Source organism: Caloenas nicobarica, chromosome 2 (assembly GCF_036013445.1).
Source record: "Caloenas nicobarica isolate bCalNic1 chromosome 2, bCalNic1.hap1, whole genome shotgun sequence".
Taxonomy (NCBI): Eukaryota; Metazoa; Chordata; class Aves; order Columbiformes; family Columbidae; genus Caloenas; species Caloenas nicobarica.
Genome location: NC_088246.1, coordinates 101,192,013 through 101,205,652, shown reverse-complemented (window position 1 = coordinate 101,205,652; position 13,640 = coordinate 101,192,013). Strand labels below are relative to the sequence as shown.

General features: G+C 39.2%; 1 protein-coding gene across 2 annotated transcripts in view; it reads right to left on the bottom strand.

Moving 5' to 3' along the window:
* TEX10 (testis expressed 10) overlaps window positions 1-13,640 on the bottom strand; it is a 63,937-nt gene that overhangs the window by 29,899 nt on the left and 20,398 nt on the right. The window contains exons 8-10 of one of the 2 annotated variants that reach the window (XM_065627694.1): window positions 9,798-9,933; window positions 4,540-4,715; window positions 3,583-3,760 (exon numbers count right to left, since the gene is read on the bottom strand). In XM_065627694.1, coding sequence (XP_065483766.1) covers window positions 3,583-3,760; window positions 4,540-4,715; window positions 9,798-9,933 — 490 coding nt within the window. The remainder of the gene's footprint in view (window positions 1-3,582; window positions 3,761-4,539; window positions 4,716-9,797; window positions 9,934-13,640) is intronic. The other variant, XM_065627695.1, reaches the window with a different exon arrangement.

Genomic DNA, 13,640 nt, shown 5'->3' with positions numbered 1-13,640 from the left:
GCCACAGAGTGGTTGCATTTCAGCTTTGTTTTCAGAATGGTCCTTGGCCTGTACTAACTGGTAAAGCTTTAGTGAATATGGACCAAAAGCATAACAGGAAGCATCCTAGTAATAATTTACCAGTATTGATAACCACTTCCCATGCTCAGAAACCTTCCTATTATACACAGAAATACCATCAACACCATCTTGATTCTCAGCACACACAGAGCCCACCATGGCTCACTTTGTGGACTCCTGCAGACAACCTGACTATTCATTTCACCATTGCAAAAGAAACAAGTTGAAACTTCGAAATGTCTTAAGAATTCATTTCTAATCAACAAAAAATTCTAGAAGTGAACATGCAATAATTATAATTTAATGCTACCACCCGATATCATCACAAGGCTGTGGTTTAAGCCATCTGGATACATTTACTATCTACTATCTTTTATAGTTTACACACATACATGAAAAGCTATGAGTTTGAGCTTATAGTGATTCTTCCCAGAATAACAGCAACAGTCTTATTATCATCCATATGTACTCTCATCAAATCCACCTTAACATAGCTCCTTTCTGACAAATATACATGGGTATGTATGTGCATTCTCCGATGCACCTAAGAACACACATGCTCTGCCAGTCAAGAATAATGCAGAAATATAGTCTTTTAAAGAAATTAAAAACAATTACCAAATACAGCAGTGAGCTTCTGATGCTACTGAATGCAATCTATTTAAGGCATGACAGATAAGCAGGTGGCTTAGAAGAAAAGAAATTTTATAAAAACTCCCCCCTCACCAAGTAGAACATGAATCTACTGGAAGAAAAACAGTGCCATCTACTGACAACATCAGTTTTACTCATAAAGGATGTCTTCCTATGGAATGACTTGTATGCATTTCTTTAAGCAAAACTATCATCATCTAGAACTACAGAAAGTGTCCCATGAACCAGATTGTGGAACAGAACTGTGAAATGAGATATACATTTTCCTATAGTACTTGTTCATTTCAAAAATTTTCAAGTTTAACTCTGAGCATCACAAGAGCTGTAAATGACTAACAAAAGCTACCTAGTTGCTCTACTTCCTTCAGGTCCTTACTTCTACCATCCATGATATACTTTTGTCCAACCTGATTTTAAGTATCTCCTATGAATTATATTTATACTGCCTTCCTACAAAGCCTATTCCTGTATGTAGCTCTACCTTGGGAAAATTTTGCTAGCACTCAAACCAAATGTTTTTCCTGACATTTAAGGTCTATACTTCTAATCCAGCTAAAAATGCATTCTCCCAACCCTTTCCAAGAGTCTTTTACGCACATGAAGACAAGTTCTCCCCTCCTTCCCAGCCTTATTTGCCTAAAAGTGCCAATTTGTCAGTCATTCCCCATTATCACAATTTACAGGCGATCGTATTTTTGTCTGCTCTCCTTCAAACTCAATCCAGTTCATCCACATCACTATCTAAAAGCAAGTCACCAAACTGGACACAATAATCCAGCTTGGCTTTTCTGATAAGAGCTGGAAAATAAGTTCATGTACCCTGTGTGCAATGACCGGTTACGAAGCTCATAAAGCCCAGCTAAGGTTCATATCCAGAAAACCTACTACGGTTTCTTTAACTGCACAACTCATTTTCCCAAGGAAGAAGATAATCAGACTCTTCTCTTCTTGAGAAGTTAATATTGTTACTTATCTCCCTATCTTTGCGTGCTTAAGTTGCCAAAACAACTTTTTTCGGGGGAGGGCATCCCTCTCAACAGCCACTAACATTTCCGACATCATCTCAGCTCTCTAATTCTTTAAGGCATCCTAATGAAGTTTAGGATAAAAATGTCTATGGTCATGATGATAAGAAAAAAAAAAAAAAAAGGCAGTCTTTCACAAAAGAGATTTCACCTATGTACTAAGAAGCTGAGCCACAACTAAAAATATGTCATTGACAAGTCCTGTAAAACTTGTACTAGAAGTTTAAGTTGGCTATATAGGTGAGAATGATTTTCAATGCTATTGCATTCACCTGGTCTGTAAAAGATCTTTCCAAAGACTTGTACTATTTTCAGATGTGTTTCTAAAGAAAACTGATCGAGTTTCTGTTTTTAACACTGATTATTCTCAGTGAACTGGAAACAGCCTTTTCAAACAAAAATAATGCTCAGTCGAGAGTAATACCTCTTCTCCAACTTTCATCAGAACTTGTAATCTTCCAGAAAGGAGGACTGCTAGGGCTTATCAATACAAGAAACTGCACTGGTGTAACTATGTCAGTACTTTTTTTCCACATAGTTATTTCAGATTGACTTCTTGGGTGGATAATCCACAATCTTTGTATTCAACTTAATTTAAAATATGTTCCAAATACCATAAATTAACATCAAGAGACTTTCTTTGCACCTTCGAAAAATGAAAAGTTGTTCCCCCTCCTCTTTTGTCAGGACATAACCTACTTGCGGTAAGAACACCGTCCCCTCAGCTATCTCTTGCATCTTCTACCAAAAGGATCAAATGCCCACAGCCCACCTGCAGCTTTCTGATAATCTTTAAAAACTTCAGGTCTTACAATGACTGTCTTTGACATGGTTATGGTTTGCCACTGAATTTCCAGTATATGGAAGGGCACTTTTTTAAAAATAAAATTTGAAGTCCACCTTCCCAAAACTAGATAGAATTTCATTTTTATAGTGGTATATAGGATACTATACATACCATCACTTCATACATTAGTGACCCTATTCATACGTTACACAGCTAATATGAACAGGTCTGTATTGACAGTACACTGTGTCATGTAATATTTTAATAAAATTATGTTTAAGTTCCAAAAAGCATTAAGAAAAAAAAAACACTTAAAGTATAATCTATACAAGCTTAATTCCTGTTTATTTATCTAAACTCTGACAATATAGAGCAACGGAGAAAAGCAAGTGTATTTTTTCAGAAGCAGCAAAGCAAAAGTACCCTTGTGATATCCCAGCAAGCCTTCCACTCACTCCAGCGGAACAGCAGGATCTCTCCCTGACTTTACAGACACACTTACCCTCTTTCAAGCCAGGACAAAACCAACAAGAGCGTGAATAATTTCTAACAAGACACTTGCCTAGCAACTATGATTTGGCTATTAAGCATGGTAATTACAGGAAAAGCAAGTTTTAAAAATTTGAAAGAAAGCAGAACATGAGAACACACACTGGTTGGTTGTTTTTTTTACTACAAACAGAGTTAGGTCAAAGTATTTACGAGGAAAAGCTGCAACCAGTGCCAGAACAAAGACCACCAATGATGACATTCTGGGTAGAAGGTGCTCAATACCACGTAGCTTTACAGGTAACCGATATGATTTTGTTACCAAGCATTGGAGAAAACTGGTCAGTGTAGAGACAGAGCTGAAGTGAAAGGCTAGAAGTGAAGTTTGATGGAAGGATTAGCTTTCCTCATGATGTCGATTCTCATATGTTACACTGACTTTTTGTGCAGACCAGTAACAAAGTTCATGCTTAATGACTAAACTTTCACACTTTCTTTGTTTTTTTTTTTTAAAAAAAAAAAACAAAAACAAAAACAGCCAACTAAAGCAGACGTTCCCAGACATACCTCATGCGCAGTATCCCGATGAGGGTGGCGGCCAGCTCAGAGGACATCCTGCCCATGAGGCAGCAGCGGCTGAGGTGGGCGAGCAGCCCGGCAGGCAGGCCGGGCAAGAAGTACACCAGCTGCACCAGCCGCCGCTGGGCCTCCGCCGGCAGCAGCACCAGTGTCCCGTCCAGCGGATCTGCCGGCACACACACACACACGGTCATCACGCTGACACTTAAAATTGTCTTTACATACACAAAAACTTTTGTACTTTGTGACAATTCCAGAGCATACACATCTCATGCAAAATGCTGCAACGATCCTGTAGTGACCCCTCCTCTTTCCTCGCTGCTCTTACTTAGCTAAGAGCCCGCAGTGCGATACCACCAGAAGTAGATTTCACAAAACCTGAAGCTTCTAGTCTGTCAGACTAATGTTCTGCTAACTTGAACTGAAGATTTTAATCCTTTACTAGACTTTAGGAAGGGACCTTATCACCATGTTCCAGTATTTAAAGGGTGGCTACGAAGAAGATGGGGAGTCCCTTTTTACAAGGAGTCACATGGAAAAGACAAGGGGCAATGGGTACAAGTTACACCCGGGGAGATTCCAACAAGACCCAAGGGGGAAATTTTTCATGATGAGAACAATCGGCCATTGGAATAGTCTCCCCAGGGAAGTGGTGGCTTCCCCAACATTGGACATTCTAAGTTTTGGCTGGACACGGTGCTGGGCCATCTTGTTTAGACCATGCTTTTGCCAAGCCAGGTTGGCCCAGATGACCCTTGAAATCCCTTCCAACCAATTCTGTGATTCTGTTTCTTTTAACCTTTACTATGTAAAGGACTGAATCAACCTCCACAACCCCCATGCAGACTTTATGTCCACCTAGGAAACACCAGTATTTTCCACATATTGCAACTTCCCTGCCAAGTGATGGACAAAATTAATTATGCTGTAGTGTAAAAGTCTTACCATATATTCGAGCAGCAGTGGCTTGTAAACTTTGTAGTAATTCCTTGTTTGAACGGGAAGCAGCAGAATGAATGATATCAATCAGTTGATTTGAAAGCTCAGGGTTTCTCAAGCCAAGCAGAGCAAGTTGCTGAGGTAAGCCAGCCAACCAACGAGACAACACTTTACTTCGACTTCTAAAGAAAGAGGGAAAATTAGTTGGGGAAAAAAAAAAAACCAAAACAACAAAAACCCCAAAAACTCTTTCCAGTCTTGACTATTAAGGTGCTTTAATGTCATGTACAATTAAATTACAATAAACTGCAATACTGTGATTTGCTGAGAATATTTCACTAGAAGATTTGAGCATATTGGTGTGCTACTGCAGTTACATCAGAAGTATGTATTTGATCCATAGGTTTGGCACTGCATATTTTCAACTCTTTCAGAAAGTATTTGTGGAAATTGACTGTATGCTGGCAAAGCAACATCTCTATCATTAGTTTTATTAGTTTATTTTTAATGAGTTATGAGTCAGGCTAAAGATCCATGAGACTACACCCTCAATACCACTGAATCCCCCAATCAAGCTATTACTCTTTAGGCTAGACCTTCAAATTCAATTCTACCTTTGCTGTCACCTTGTTTGCCAATTCAGATACCTCTTAAAGCAGAATGAAAAACTAGAACTGGTGGCAATAGCACCAAACCATCTTATTAACCAAGTATGTTGTGTCAGATGCTCTCCTCTTGTCCATGAAGCCATGCATCACAGAAGGTTATGACGTTGGCAAAGCATGATTTGCTCTTACGTGCTAGCTTGTTCCTGATTACCTGCTTGTCCTTTATACATTCAGATATTAATTCCAAGCAAAGGCTGCATGATCTTTCCAGGGACCAAGCTGAGGCTCATCAGCCTGAAATTCCTCAGATTCTCTTCAAGACAGATTTGTCTTTTTCCATACAAAACCTCCTACATCAACCAAGGCTTTTCGTGGATGACAAACAATGGCTTCACTTTCACAGGACAACTTTCTCAGGTATATCCCTGCATATCCATCTGGTCCACGGCTTTCACTACATTCAGCTGATAAGATTCTTCACTTGCTAAATTTAAAGAGGCTTTTTACATAAGATCTTACTTGTTCTGCTAGAACGTCTAGCTTTCTACCTAGATGCTCAAGCAAATACAACTGAAGTGTTTCGGCCAATTCCAACCTGAGTGGAATGAGTCCTTATAGCTTAGGTTCCCCCTGCAGGTCTTACAATTCAGGTTTTCTTGGGCATAAGTCACTACAAATACAAGTCAACTGAATGAGGTATCACATGATCTTGTTCAAAGATTACAATACTTCCATGTATCTTCTGCTACAGCTTCGCATCTTTTAAAAAAAAAAAAAAAAAAAAAAATCACACTTTTTCCCCACAACCTTAGTGGGGCAGCATACAGAAGGAGGCAGACCACAGGATTATTGCTTGCAACTGCCTGGTTCAATTTTAGATTTAAAAAAATCCTGTTAGTTTAAGTGCATCAATTTTTGTTTTATATAAATATACCTCTTCCTTCTTCTACCATTCCCTCAGGTAATCCAGTTCTTCTGGTTTCTCATTTCCTCTGTTCAGATAATGCTTCTGAACTGTATGTCACCAGAAAGTTTCTATTGGCATGCCCCTGCTTTGTGCCCCAGTCATTAATGATAACATGAAGTTTAGCTTCAAGAGAGCTCTGAGGAACTGTATAAGCAGACTCTTCAGTTTTACCATTTCCGTTGTCACCTATGTACTGTGTATCCCATTGTAGACAGTCCTATTCTTTAAGTGAGACTCCATCTTTTACACCAAATCCAGATTGCATTACCTGCCTTTAAAGGTAACAGTCAAAGTTCTTACTATCTGCATTTTCACACATCAGTTCTCCCAAATCTCTGGAATAAAATTTACCTAATCCCCCTCTTTTGCATTCATTTGACAGCATTCAATGCAATTTTGTTTACAGCACTTTTGTTTCCAAATCTGATGACTCTGACTATTCCTTGTGTTTTATACAATTTATAGTATTTATTGAAATATGTGACAAGATATTTATATTGAAGGACCTGAATTCATCCTAATTTCAGACTCACTTCTTGCCCTTACACTACAGCATGATGGTTTTCACATCCTATGAAAAGAACCATTCAGCTTGACATCTAGGAATTGTTATTTCTAACCTGCTTGTCAGAAAAACAGAAATGAAACCAGTTTATCAATTCCTTTTTTTCTATTCTCTGTAAGTCCTGTTTACCATAAAAAGCCCCTAAAAGCTGGCTAAGAAACAGCAAAAAACTTGGACATTAATTTCTTCCCAGGCTCTTCCCTAGCCCAAGATAAATTTTCATGTGTATTTATGACTTGATTCTCCAGACCTCCTCCTCTATTCTAATCAATCTGCCTGTTCGTAATCAGGAAACTTCACTAATTAGGTGGTTTGGTTTTGTTTGTTTGGTGGTTTGTTTTGTGTGTGTTTTTTGTTTTGTTTGTTGTGGGGTTTTTTGTTTGTTTTGTTTTTCCTTTAAACATCTTTGCTGCTGAGCTTTAAAGCTTGACAACCTTCATTATAGATTTGCTTTTATTTATCCTTTCTAGCTGAAACTGGAACAATGTTATAGACCAACTCTATCTTACAGCAGCTACAATTTCTATGACATCCTGGTTTATCAAATCAAGTGCCATTTATACACCAGAAGCATTTAATCAGCTTACTACTAAAATAATGATTACATGAAAGAAGCTGCGAAGTGTAAATCAAGAAGTTCAGAGTTGGTCTTCGAAGGTGTCAACAAGAGTAGCATAACGATGATAAAAATTATTTAGTTTTCAGAAGGACTGACAAAATCCCTCACCAAAAACATTTTGAGGAAACTAAGTATCCATGAGAGAGGACTTTGCATAGAGAGATTAATTTTGTTTAACAGCAGGAAAAGCCTGAAGAAGGGACAACTGAAGTGGGTAAGTTTGAGGTGGGCTCAACAGAGGTCTCAAATAACTTGACATGCAAGTGGTGGATGGGAATAAAGTATTTGCTTTCTCTTCTCACAGAAGAAGTGGGTGCTGGTATCAAATGAAGTTAGAAGGAGCCAGGATCAAAACAAAGAAAAGATGGCCTTCAGACAGCTGAGCTTTGTCACTCCTTGCCAGAGGCTGCTGCACTTGCTCTTTATTTAGACCAGTCCAAGGACTAACTAGAAAAGCTCATGGAAAAAAGACATCCACTGAGTGACACTAAACACACAGAAGCTCTGTGCAGTGAGGAAGTACAGGCTTCAAATGGTTGGAAGCTTAGAGTACTATGGAAAACTTATTCTTGCCTTCTTCCTATAGCATCTCACATCGTTGTGTTGAAGGCAGGCTGTGAGGCTAAATAGCCTTTTAAGTCTCTACCAGTGTATATATATACATGCAGGTGTATACACACACTATGCATAGATATACACAATGACTACGCACATGTGTGTAGCGATTAGAGGTCAATATAACTAAAATCAAGACTGAAATATTAACTCTGAACCTTGTGATAAATCAATCAAGTTTTCTTTCACGAAGCAACAATAAGCCAAAAGCTCCTACCTAACCTTTGAAACAGATACACCTGAAAAATAAACAGCTTCACTTAAATGCCCTTGGAAGATCTTCCAACGTGAATTCTGCTCCTCTCAGACTGCTCTTGAAAAGCTTCTGAGAAAACAAACAAACAAAACCACACAACCAGGAGGACAGCAGTCCAGCAGTCATAGGAGGGCTGAAGGAGCTATGACATCAAACTGAATGGAATAACATGAATGTCATCCAGGATCTACTGCACAGTCCTTATATTGAAGAAATGAAAAAAAGAAAAAAAAAAAACCACAACACACACCCAAACCAAAAAACAAACCACACAACAACAAAACACTTGGTCCTAAAGGAAAGAAATGGATCAGTATAGTACACAACATTACGTAGTCTTAAAATGTCTTGTCAGACATAAGTGCAATTATCCTTTTTGCAAAGGAGTTTTGAGATTTCGTTCTTCTGTTACTAGAAATGTCACAATTCAATGTAGACTAAGAGGAACAGCAGGAAAACAGCTGCCATTTGTGATGTCTAAATATAGAAAATTAAAGCTTTCTAGACAGTTCGATGACCACATCAAACTGGATGAGATGCTCAAGACTTCCTGGAAAGTACAGAAAACAGTGGTTATGTAACCTCAGGGAAATTAGTCAGAATGAAAAAGATCTCTTTTTCACTCTGTGTGAAAAGAGGAGGAAAACAGGATATTCCCAAGCCTTTTTCCTATCTTTCAAATTCCCTATACTTTTTATAATATTCATAGAGCAGTGTTAGATATTTCTGTCTGTAGATCCAATTACATGTACTCAGGCATTACCACAACATAAAATTTAACAAAGCAAAGTCTAGAGTTGCACAAGAAAATAGTTTTCCCAAAGCTCGACTCTGCTAGTGGATGTCATGACTTCTGGAGGCCCTGAGGTTTGATTTTAACCTAGCAGCAGAAACAGGTATCAAGGGTATGATCTTATGTCCCTTTGCAGTTCTCAAATGAGGTAGGATTGATGCACCCTCATCTGTGCTCAAGGATTTTACATAGCTGGAATCAGACGACTTGGCTAAAAAATACCTCCTGGAAAACTTAACACTTGGAGACAATTTGGACAAATCTTATGATGAAAAAGTGTAATAAGAGTAACAGAGAATATTCCCCTCTTACTTGAAGCAAGTCAGATATCTAATAGATGCATGAAACTGGAAACCCAAAAGGACAAGAACATTTTCTTAAACCTAGTCCCTTTGGAAGCATGCACCCACAACAAAATAATATTTTTCTTAAAATAAGTACAAAAGGCTAGACAGGCACTACCAGAACTACCACTGGCACTAAGCCGCCAATCCATGACCTCATGCTGAAGTAGTGGAAATACTCCATGGTTATAGCTGCACAATCTTGACACATCTACTGACTACCACACAGCCAGTAACAATGGGCTTGCAGCAGTGTACTTCAAGTTAAATTTTAAGTCCTTAAGATCTATCTAGTACTTATGTTAAGAAAAAAAAGACAAAAAAGCTAACACAAATCTCAGTCTCACAGAGAACCTGAACTTTCAAATTTCAGTGACACAGTGCCAAAACAGATTCAGAATGAAGCTTTACAATATCTACACAGAGATTCAGTATTCTAACTTCTGAAATAAATATACTATGTTGAAATGAAAAAAGAATATGCAAATGGATTTTACCTGATTCTTTGAGTCCTCAAATCTTCTTTTTGGTAAACTTTGCTAAAAAATTTCAAAAGCAAGGTCCGAACCGGAAAGAGAAGATTCCTTTGCTGGTATAGTGTATATACTGCTTTTATCAAGGGTTCTGTTGCCACTAGAAAGAAAGCATATAAAAATCTGAAGTAGTGCTTCTTAATCTTCTGATTTTATACATATATACATACATATGCAGAAGAGCTATAACTTGGATCTGCAACCAGCTATATTTAACTCCACAGGGAAGTGACAAAATGCTTTAAAACAACTACTGGATAGACTTCTACACCATTGAAACAACATTTTTGTGTAGTTTGTGAAAGAGACACAAAAGACTAGAGACAACATGCAAGTGAAAACTTCAGAACTTCTTGAAGACAAGGCAGTGCACATGTTGCGAGGTAGCTGAGAAACAATAAATTCCTTCTTTCCAGAGCCATCTGCCACATGCTTTTCCCCTAGCGCAGCAACCTCACACCAATCTTCTCCTTTACTCCTCACCTACACTCCCCTAAACACCACTGTCACCGTGCCTTCAGTTCTCTCTAACACGTCCCTTTCTCCCTGCCACACACACCAGCCTTGTCAGCTCTCTGTGTCTTTGAACCAGCTGGTTCCAAATCACATTTGCTAATTAACCAGAACATACATACCTCAAGAGGCCACTGGCAAGCCACTGCAAAGAGAACTGCTAAACTCCGCTGCAACCTTTCCTCCTCTGAAGCTCCCATCACCTATGCATTATCAACAGACTTAAGACAATGTATGAAAGTTCCATCCTTATAAGAAGGGTGGCTAAAACGAGCCAGCAAGTGCAGAAGTTATTATAGTAGACTGAGAAACAGACCAGACGTTTTTTCTTTGAAAACCAGATTAAACCACTGGATGTAAAAACTAACAAAGCATGGGAAAACATCTGAATTCAGAGAAAACAAGCCTAGAAAGAATGGGGAAGCATCTGAAAAATTAGAAGATTTCTGAAGGGTATGAGACCTGACTCAATTTGTCTCAGAAGAGCTTAGGGTCCCCCAATGAATTCATTGCTGTCAAGACACACTTAAGCAGCAGCAATCACTTTATTACCTTCATAAATCAAGACTGGGAAGGCTCTGTCTTTCCATCCAGGTGTACAGAGCAGTCTTAAAAAGTTATGTATTCAAAAACAGACACAGTTTTGTGTTCCACACTACCTCTTTCCAAAGAGACAAGAACGCTCCATACTAAAAACAAATTCCAGATGCAGTCGGGCACCGATCTTCATCAGTAAAACTCTTACCAGGGAACATGTCTAACTTATCATACAGGGGTTCTCTTTAAAAGACACTATATAAAAAGCACCTGAAATGGTATGGTCATACTCAGCCATAATGCAGAGAGCCATTTAGAAGTTGAAATATTTGTTAACAGAAAAATACAAATTATTAGAATGGTCTTTATTAAGATATATCATTAAGTTCTTTTCATTGCATCAGGAGCATGAACTTATTCAATTCACGTATTCTTCAGGTGAGGACTCATCTTGGAAGCATTTCTTAAACAGAACACTGGCTTATTCTTAATTGAATAACAATGGTACCTTTCTGTAGCTTTTAGCTAATTAATAAACTGTTAACTGAACAAATATAGTAAGAAATAAATATTCTAATGTGTAGAACGTTCAGCCACTTTACAATAACTCTATGGCACATTTAGTAAAGCAGGTCCTACTATTTAATTTCTTCATATGAACAGGACAAATTTAAAAGCAGATGCAATTTAAAAATGTATTCTTAAAATGTAGTACTCTCTTCATTACTTGAAGAAAATTTATCAAACATACAACTAGCAGGGAAGCTGCTGCTAAAGTCATACCCTCAAGATACAAGAAAGGAGCAGACCTCCTAATTACAGAGAGTAAATCCAGAGTCTGAACTTAAACAGTGGGAGAGAAATCTTCACCCATCACAGCTCAAAGCTCTTCCAGGCATCCATAGAAAAAGGTGGATATGTGCATTTCACCCCAACATAAACATGCACTCAAAACAGGCAACCCTGAAAAATGCAACTGCAAAGATACCACCATGCTTTTGTGGCGCAATGCACAGCAGTTTAACTATGGGTTTATTTCATCTCTCATTCACTAGCTCCTTGTTTCTTCTATCTAAATTTTCCCTCTTTTGATTTGCATTGTGTTCTAAAAAAAGTGTTGATTGTAATGCTTCATTTTTTCTTTCACATTGCCTTCTAAAGAAGACATAACCTTTCAGGCCCTTAATCTCAACATCAGATAGGTTTTTTTAAAAAAACAGACATTTTTGGTATGTACCATCTTTTGCAGTATCAGCTGATGCAATATAGTTCAGAATGTCCAGAGCACCATCAAAAAAAAAAAAAAAAAAAAAAAAAAAATCAGGGAAGGAAGTTTTTCTTCCACCAAATCACATAATGGTTCAGGTGGGAAGGGACCTCTGAAGATCATCTGGTCCAACACCTCTGCTGAAGCAGGATCACCTAGATCTCACTGTCCAGTGTTGGGGAATGGCTACGGGAAAAGGGGCATGGGTCCAGTGATCTGCTGTATCAGGAAAGCTTGTTCTAGTCAGTATGAGTAGGCCTTGGTAGGCCTCGGTGAGCAAGAGTCAGAAACTGCTGATGGAAAAGTACTGACCGAGGGTAATCTGGGTTATTTACAGGCAAAGAGGAGTTTCAGTAAACGACCTTGAGGGACTAGCTCTGGGAAGAAGAGGAGCTTGCATACCAGAGAAACTGCAAGGGGGGTTGGGCTACTTAGGTATTCTCTCCAATTATTGAATGACTAGTAGGCATAATTATCTAAGGGACTATATAAGTGTGTGCAACTTATTAATAAACTGAAGTATGCTTTATCACTCATACTGAGTCGGCTGCATTTCTTCCTCCGCCTTCTCAGGTCTGAATCCCTGGTGGGGTTCTTCCCCGCATTTGGCGCCCGAACAAGGGACTTGAGTGGCGGATAGGGAAAGGAACGGCGCCGGGAGCAGCGACCGGCGGGCAAGAGCGATCGAACACTGTGCTGCGGTGTATCGTCTCCGACGCCTGAACCGAGTGAAGTTCGCCGTACTGGGCTACAGGAGGGCTGCAAGGAGGTCTTTAAAGCGCAGGAGGAGGTACCGTGCTCGGCTATAAATAACAGTAGCATGGATTTAGAAGTAGCCCTAGATTTATTGCAAAGCTTTTTAGAAAAGCGGGGGGTGGATCATAGTTGCGTTAAACAGCTAGCTGGTCTAGTAGCAACAGGGAAAGCTAAGGGGTGTTTTCAGGATTCGGAGTCGTTATTTGAAGAAGCGGAGTGGAGAAAATTAGGAGATGTGTTGTGGGATATGGTGATAGATGAGGACAAAACAGCGAAAAAGTTAATGAAACCGTGGCGTGAGGTTATAAATAATATTAAGAGGCATAAGGTCGAGAAAAATTTGGCAGCGGTTGCGTCTCAGAAGTTAGGTCGGATGGAGCCGTCTGCTCCGCCACTAGATGCTGGAATATCGTCCTTTTCGGAGGGGTCTGCACCACCACCGCAGACGAATGATTTGTTGTTTAGTAATTGTCGGGTTCCTAATCCACCTTGCTGGCAAACAGTTAAGGTTGCAGAAAAAGGGAGGTCAGAGCGACAAGCGGAAACAAGAGAGCAGGGAGATAGTCGTAGGGTGGATGAATCAAGCGAGCCAGAGAAGGAGGAAGAGACGGGTAAATCAAACCGGGGTAGTTGTCCTACGTTGCTTAATTGGAGAAGGATCATGGAAGATGCAGCAGAAGCTGGAGATTTTACTCCTCTAGCGTTTCCAGCGATGTTTCAAAGGGATCAGCATG